This window comes from Hippichthys cyanospilos, chromosome 6 (genome assembly GCF_059441005.1).
Source record: "Hippichthys cyanospilos isolate Australia breed blue-spotted pipefish chromosome 6, RoL_Hcya_1.0, whole genome shotgun sequence".
NCBI lineage: Eukaryota > Metazoa > Chordata > Actinopteri > Syngnathiformes > Syngnathidae > Hippichthys > Hippichthys cyanospilos.
In genome coordinates this window covers 8449847-8457141 of record NC_142374.1, presented here as the reverse complement: position 1 = coordinate 8457141, position 7295 = coordinate 8449847, and the positions used below count along the sequence as shown (strand labels likewise).

At 43.3% G+C, this 7295-nt stretch overlaps 1 protein-coding gene across 1 annotated transcript; it reads left to right on the top strand.

The window, feature by feature from the left end:
- Positions 1-251: 251 nt before the first annotated feature.
- Positions 252-5666, top strand: igf2b (insulin-like growth factor 2b). The gene is made up of 4 exons (XM_088416801.1): positions 252-477; positions 1099-1249; positions 2476-2657; positions 3815-5666. Exons 1-4 carry the CDS (start codon positions 400-402, stop codon positions 4052-4054), a joined length of 651 nt encoding a protein of 216 aa, XP_088272927.1. The 5' UTR covers positions 252-399; the 3' UTR covers positions 4055-5666.
- Positions 5667-7295: the final 1629 nt, after the last annotated feature.

The following is a 7295-nucleotide window of genomic DNA, read 5'->3' as shown; positions in this document are numbered from 1 at the left end:
GGTGATGCGCGGAGTCCCGCAGTGATCATTCAGCAGGGTGCGGAAAGGCTGGTGCCCATCAACATAAGTTGTGATTCTCCTTCAAGATTCCTCGTTTCTCTCATGTTTCTTTTCTGAAGCACTTTTGTATGAGACATTTACACGCTTTTTTTTATCCGCGCCGTGAGGAGGAGGGGAGGAGCGAGGGGTGGAGTGTGGCTGAAAAGTGGGCGTGTTTTGGTATATAATACTTCTCCCTCAGAAGTTTGGTCTGTCGCCTCGGTCTCTGGGACAGCCTCTCACACATCATCTAACTAACCAACTGGGGAAACTAACTCACCTGCAAGCACCCGACCACCAAATTAAACCAACCTTCATTTTTTGTCTTCATCAGTTTTTCTGTGACTACTGCCGACTGTCATGGAGACCTTGAGCTCGAGACCCGGACATTACTCATTTTGCCACACCTGCAGGGCAACGGAGGAAAGCAGAAGAAAGGTAAGCAATAATAAACAGTAACTTTTGCGTACGCTATTACTGATATGACTTTTGCATATGGGCCCTTTAAAATAATAAACGGCTTGATAAACATTTAAGGCATAAATGCTGGAGCTCTGCTAATTACAAGCAAAAGTTCAAGGTGCTGTATGCCATGTGGTGTGATTCAGCAGAAGTGGCATTTAATGTAAATGACAAGCCGAAAGGATTCAAGTTTGGGTTCTTTCGATGTGCCGGCTGGTGCTGGACATGGAGCAAACAGCTGGTCTTATTTGCCGACAGATAGGGGGCGGTAGGCGAGGTCAGTTTGCTCAATAAGGGGTGAGCAAGGGGAAAAACAAATGCTGAGTCGAGTTTTTCTGATAGTTAACTATCGAACAGTCGCCCTTGCAAAGTCAGGCATGTTGTGCAAGAGGTAAAATGGCACTTGCCTAGCAATCTTCTTCTACAATAAGCTCTTCCCACTTCTCGGACAGTGGCATTTAAAAGTGTGCTGAACAATTGATTGCTGTTTATTTAGAAGTAAGGACTCAATTAAAAATACTGTGTGGTCATTATTATTAAAATGCTTTGCCTGTCAGCTAACTCACCTTTGCCACGTGCATATGTGTGTGTTTGCAGGTCAAGAAGATGTCTTCATCCAGCCGTTCGTTGCTTTTTGCACTTGCGCTTACCCTTTATGCGGTGGAGATGACCTCGGCGGAGACTCTGTGTGGGGGCGAGCTGGTGGACGCGCTACAGTTTGTCTGTGAAGACAGAGGCTTCTATTTCAGTACGTTTTGTGCGCGCAGAACTGCGCTTCACAGTTGTGTGGCCTTTAATCTTTTGCCTGTCTGTGCCCCCCCCCCCCCAAAAAAAAAGAAAAAGAAAAAAAAAACAAAAAACAAAATTCAGATTTGTTTGCTTAGCTGAGACTTTTTGCTCCGTCTGTGGCTCTGGGTGTCGCACATACATGCACACACATTCGCAAGAGAGGAAGGAGACAGCTGTGCCTCAAGTGTTAGAGCCGATGCGCACAACAGGCCTGCACACCGCACTGTACCTCACATTGCATATGAAAGGCTGCTAGCCGTGAAGCCGCATCTAACACAATGGGCTGCTTGTTTACCAGTAAAGTAATAGCTCCCCAAGAGGCATGCCAGTTACCACCACCCTCGCGTTCGCAGACCACGCAAGAACCCCGTGGGCTGAGGAGGTGTTTTTCTTTTAATGCCACGTCATTAAATTATGCGGCATAATAATGGTAAAACATATAAAGCCTTATGTGTTTGCTTTGTGGTGGTTTGTTAATCCCCAAGTAGATAAGCTGCTGCGACACACTTCCTAGATATTGGTATTCACACGTTTAAAAAAAAAAAAAAAGTCACTTTTGACAGACAGGCAATGTCTTTGTACATGGCTTGTTTCATACTCTCCTTTCCCTTCCTGCAATCAAATCTGTGTCTCGGGAGATTTGGCCAAAATTGTGTGGGGTGCGGCACTTCATTGATCATGGATGGCGTTGCCCCTTCTATCATTTAGACACTCAGCCCTTTTCACCTTCTTGTTCCCTTGTACTTTTCTTTGCCATCATTACCGTGTTCCTCTTTTGATTTGCATTCGCCGCCTTACATTTCAAGGCCCACACACTCTTGCGCCGATCCCCCGGGCTGTTTTCTCTACCTCTCTGCCCCTCCTTATCCTTGTTATCTCTGCTGACTTGACAAAGGACAAGGTCACAGAGGAGTTTCCATTTGATGTATTTGCTCAACTAAGGGACAGGCTCCTCTGGCCCACTACATGGTGTTTACATGAGCTCCTGCTCATTAAGGGACATCCAAATAGCACTCATCAGATTATCTTCTACAAACAAAAAGATTTGTTGCAGTTGGTCATAGATTTCCTGTTATCCTCTTTGCCCCGCGATGATTGTAATCCTGCGAAAACAACCTAGATTCATTTCTGATGAGCGTCTGTGTTCCCCGCATTTGCCTTACGTCACCCTGTGCGTCTCCCCAGGTAGGCCCACCAGCAGGGGGAACACCAGGCGCACCCAGAACCGTGGGATAGTGGAGGAGTGTTGTTTCCGTAGCTGTGACCTCAACCTTCTGGAGCAGTACTGTGCCAAACCCGCCAAGTCAGAAAGAGACGTGTCTGCCACCTCTCTACAGGTCGTACCGGTGATGCCTCCATTAAAGCAGGTACGCATTGCAGCAACAACAGCACAGTCTGGGAACCGATGAAATCCAACTCCTCCCATCACATTATCCTCTGTTCACCTCTGCCCCACCCCTATATCGCTGACACGCTGCACAGACCAAAATGTACGCAGAAACCGCTCTATCTTGTTCGACGGTCTCACGATAAGCAGTTCCATGCGAAGTGCTGACCATTGTGGAAATTGTCCAAACAGTCGCGGGACGTTGTGCTCAAGAACGGACGTGCTCACACACTGACTGCTGGCCCATGACAAAAACAGTGTGTTCTGAGTGCAAGATTATTTGATTATTAGTCATGCAACTGTGAGCTCTCTGAATCTTTCATGCGTTTAAATCGGCGTGTTCGTGAAAAACCCACCTGGCCCAGCCCTGAGAGTCTCATCACGCGTGCCGGGAATTGCCTAATTGATCCACCGAGACCACAAGAAGACATAGCCGTGGTTGTCTTCCCGACCTTTTGCAATCCCTTTATGCTTGGTCGTGTTCACGTGTCAGTGACAAGCGGTTGAATGAACGGTGCAATCGTAAAACCATAACAGAAATGTAACAGGGCCTCTCGGGGGGGAAAATGCCGATCGGGAATTAGTTTGGACATGTCCCGGGTTTGTCCGGGCAGGGAGAGTTGATGGGTACAGCCTGCTCTGAGGGCCAGCTGTTCTTAAGCTATTGAGGGAGGCTGAAGTGAATGAAGGGGGATAAACACTCTTCAAGTGGCAGGACCAAAACAAGCCATTCACATGGATCACTGGCTACTGGCGCATAAATTCCAGGCCCCCTGCTACCGTTCCTACTTGTTTCTCATTCAGTGGTACTCAGCAAAACACCTAGTCTTGTGAAATTTGCAATGTTTATTTTGTCATTAGGTATGCAGCGCTTTAGTCATTCAGCAGGCTATATGTATATGAGAGAAGCAGCCAACTATTTCACAGATTGTTTGCGGCCCAACTTAGCACTTGTCGATCGCTTCCCTCACTTGATGAAAGCAAAAAGAGTAGCATTTGGAAGCCGGCCAAGGCTGTTATGACTTGCCGCTTTGAAAGTCACATTTGATCGGCCACAAAATGAGCATATCACCCGTAATGAACTGACTGCATTTTTTTCCCCTTCTTTTCTGTTTCGTTACCGGCACGGCACAAAAGGAAGCCCCGAGGAAGCAGCATGTGCCCATGAAGTATTCCAAATACGAGCAGTGGCAGAGGAAGGCGGCCCAGCGGCTCCGGAGGGGTGTCCCCGCCATCCTGAGAGCCAGAAAGTTCCGAAGGCAGGCGGAGAAGATGAAAGCCCAGGACGAAGCCAACTTCCACAGGCCCCTGATCAGCCTGCCCAGCAAACTACCGCCCGTCTTGCTCACCACGAACAACTATGTCAACCACAAATGAACCCATTGCCAGCCCTTTGCACAGACGAGAGTTTGGAAGGACAAAAAAAAGCCTAGGGGATTATAGCTTTGTCTCTGACGTCATTTCTGTGGCAGTCCTCTTTGACCTCCCCTGCCCCGTCCGAGCCCACCAGGACCCCCAACCGATTCTCATCCACTGCTTCTTGACCCCCTGCCCCCTTTCTAATACCCCTCCAACCCTACCGCCGTCCTCCGGAACACAAACATGCCTCCACATTCTTCCTGTCTGAACTTTCTTCGCGAGCTCCTTCAGTCACCGACACAAAAGGCACAAACACAAATGTTGAACAAAAAAGTTAGCAATTCGACTGAATGCCATTCAGGTGGACCTGTAAGCATAAGAGTAAATGGAAGAAAACAAGAAGATGAAAGCGAGCTGTGGTTCGCAAGTGTCAAGACAACACCCGACGGAATGGTTTTTTGTTTTGTTTTTTGTCCTTGTGGAGAACAACTCAGAATGAGGAGATGCTTGCATGACAGAATCCATTCCACATATTTTTCCTGAGGCAAAAAAAAAAAAAGAAAATCTGTGTTCTTTTTTTCTTTTTTTATTTTTTATTTTTTTTAGTTTGCACCTCTACCTATAAAGGGACTTCCACACTGTAAGGAATTATTTTATAAAATTAGATTCCTGTTCCAGCACCTTTTTGATCACAAACAAAAAGCAGAAAAGAGTCTGCAAAATTGCACATTGCCACGGATTACGTCAAAGTAAAGAAAAATATATGGCACTATTTTTTTATGAACAATGAACGTGTAGCTTAAAAAATGCCATGGTGCTAGCTTTGGGAAAGGACTCAAAGAAGAGGTTTGAAAAGCACGTTTGTTTGTTTTTTTTGAATATATTATAACTTTCCGTTTTAAGGAAAGTGTGACTTTTAAAAAAAAATTAGGGATTAAAAATATGGGGGAGCTCCTGGCAGTGGCAAAGTCAAGGGGGAAGTGTCACTGAGAAACTATGGGGGCGACGACGGCATCATGACTCAAAGGAAGCGTTAGTGGCTGCTCATCACAAGTTTGCTGGCTTACGCGGCGTGGGGCACAAGAGACCCTGGTTATGTCCCTCCTGTCTCCTGTCCCGGAGGCAGATGGACACAGCGAATATGATATGGGACACCGTGGACTGCCTGGATTGGGACAGGACAACAGTTCTGGGACAGTACTTCCTTTTTACCGTGACTTTGCGGACTGCTCCGATGGGAAGTGTCATGGCATGGACTAGTGGGATGATTGATGAATTTATTTTAGTTTGATCTTATTGTTTCTTGTTTTCTTTTCATATCAACTTTTCAATGAAAAAAGGAACCCCCCGTCTGTTTGTGGTACAATGACATTCCTGTTTTTCCGAGTTAGGCGTTTTCATGGTTATGTTCTGATGTTACTCTATCATTCTAAAAAAGGCACAGACATTTTGATTCAAAGGGAAAAAAACAGCAATAATGTCAACTAACATTTATTTTCATTGTATATCCGTAGTATTCACATGCGTTTGCCTGAAAACAAATACTTGAATATATCTATCTATACATATATAAATATAGATATATATGTATAATATATCTATATATCTATCATATATATATATATATATATGTATATATATATATATATATATATATGTATATGTATATATATATGTATATGTATATATGTATATATGTGTGTATATATATATATATATATATATATGTATATATACATATATATGTATATATACATATATATGTATATATATGTATGTATATATATATATATATATATATATATATATATATATATATATATATATAGATTTATAATTAGTTTCCAGGGACGTTGTGTTATTTCCTATAGTCTGAGCTGTATCTTGCATAATGAGCCGTCAAGCTTTGTTTGTTTGTTTGTTGAAATACAAATAAGGGCACTGTATAAAGGCATTATTTATTTTGTTATAAAATATATTTGAAAATTGGTCCAAATAATATGCGCAGCACTGATGCTCAACTGACGGATTTATTTTGTATGATCTCTGTTTTCCAATTGGAGCTGTAAGGCTTTTTTTGTAGATGCTTTGTACCAAAAACAATGTCTTTTACCCCTTTTTTCATTTGCCGTAGTTACTTTAAATTAATATTTTAGCAGCATCATGTCGTCTGAATTTTGTAGGCATGTTCTGCCACAGAAATAGTCACGTACAGTACTCTTAATATTAATGAACTGCATGGGTCTCCTGAAATCTGTCAAGGTTCAGAGAGAAACAGAAAGTATCAGCGAGCAACATTATTAACCGAAACTGTTCAACATCAGTTGTGTTCAATCCACTATGTTTTGAAGCCACTTTAGTATTGATGGCGGGGGAATGTCGAGTCCTTAATTAAATAATGTCTTCATAATTGTGCACCGTGTCCTGCAATCTTCTAAGGGGCCTCTTGTCTAATGTGCCAGCGCTGCAGATATCGTCATGAAAAGTATGTTGGTCGGATCAAATGTCACTACAGGGTCTTGACTCGCACTGTGCGCCTTTACCATCATTGGAGGTTAAGTCAATGGTCATTGACTCACCCCCCCCCCCCCCCCCCGCCCCGTCTCTCTCTCTCTCTCTCTCTCTCTCTCTCGCCGTCTCTCCCGCTCTCTCTGTTTTATATCATTTGAAAATGGCCTTGATCTTATGAAGCATCATCTTCCACTCATCCAAGCATTATGTGTTTTAATCAAGGGCTACTGCAGTCATACGATTTGGTTAAACAAATAAGCTGGGAAGAGTGTAAATGTTCCCATGTATAAGAGATGGCCCTATGGCAGGGAATGAGGAGTTATTCAGAAGCTTCCATAATCATTTGACAAACCACTATAGCCTATGACAGACACTTTATTTCCTCCAAAAATGGGTTATGCATCACCTGAACAAAACAGCTAATCAATAATCGGCATATAGAGGTGAAGACTCAAGCCAATACCTATACATTTCTGTCAGATATCTTCCATATATCTGTTTATACTCTGCTTTTACTGTGCAAAGAGACAGACAGTGCAATTATTATTATTATTGTTATTATTATCATGCTGGGACTGCATTCATTCACCATTGTAATGTACTGAAAGACAACCAATTTTTTGCTAAACATGAAGAAATCATGCCGAGCAGTGGCAACTTCTTCTTTGTCACTAGCTCACTCGGCCTGTGTGTACTTCATTGATTTAACCTCCGCACGCTAAAACGTCCGAAATGCACAATTCATGTA

What these genes read in the sequence shown, in the direction of transcription:
- igf2b (XM_088416801.1), top strand. Translation starts at nt 400, where the DNA reads ATGGAGACCTTGAGCTCGAGACCCGGACATTACTCATTTTGCCACACC. An exon ending in CGGAGGAAAGCAGAAGAAAG is followed by an intron (nt 478 to 1,098) that starts GTAAGCAATAAT and finishes GTGTGTTTGCAG; the next exon opens with GTCAAGAAGATGTCTTCATC. An exon ending in TGATGCCTCCATTAAAGCAG is followed by an intron (nt 2,658 to 3,814) that starts GTACGCATTGCA and finishes ACGGCACAAAAG; the next exon opens with GAAGCCCCGAGGAAGCAGCA.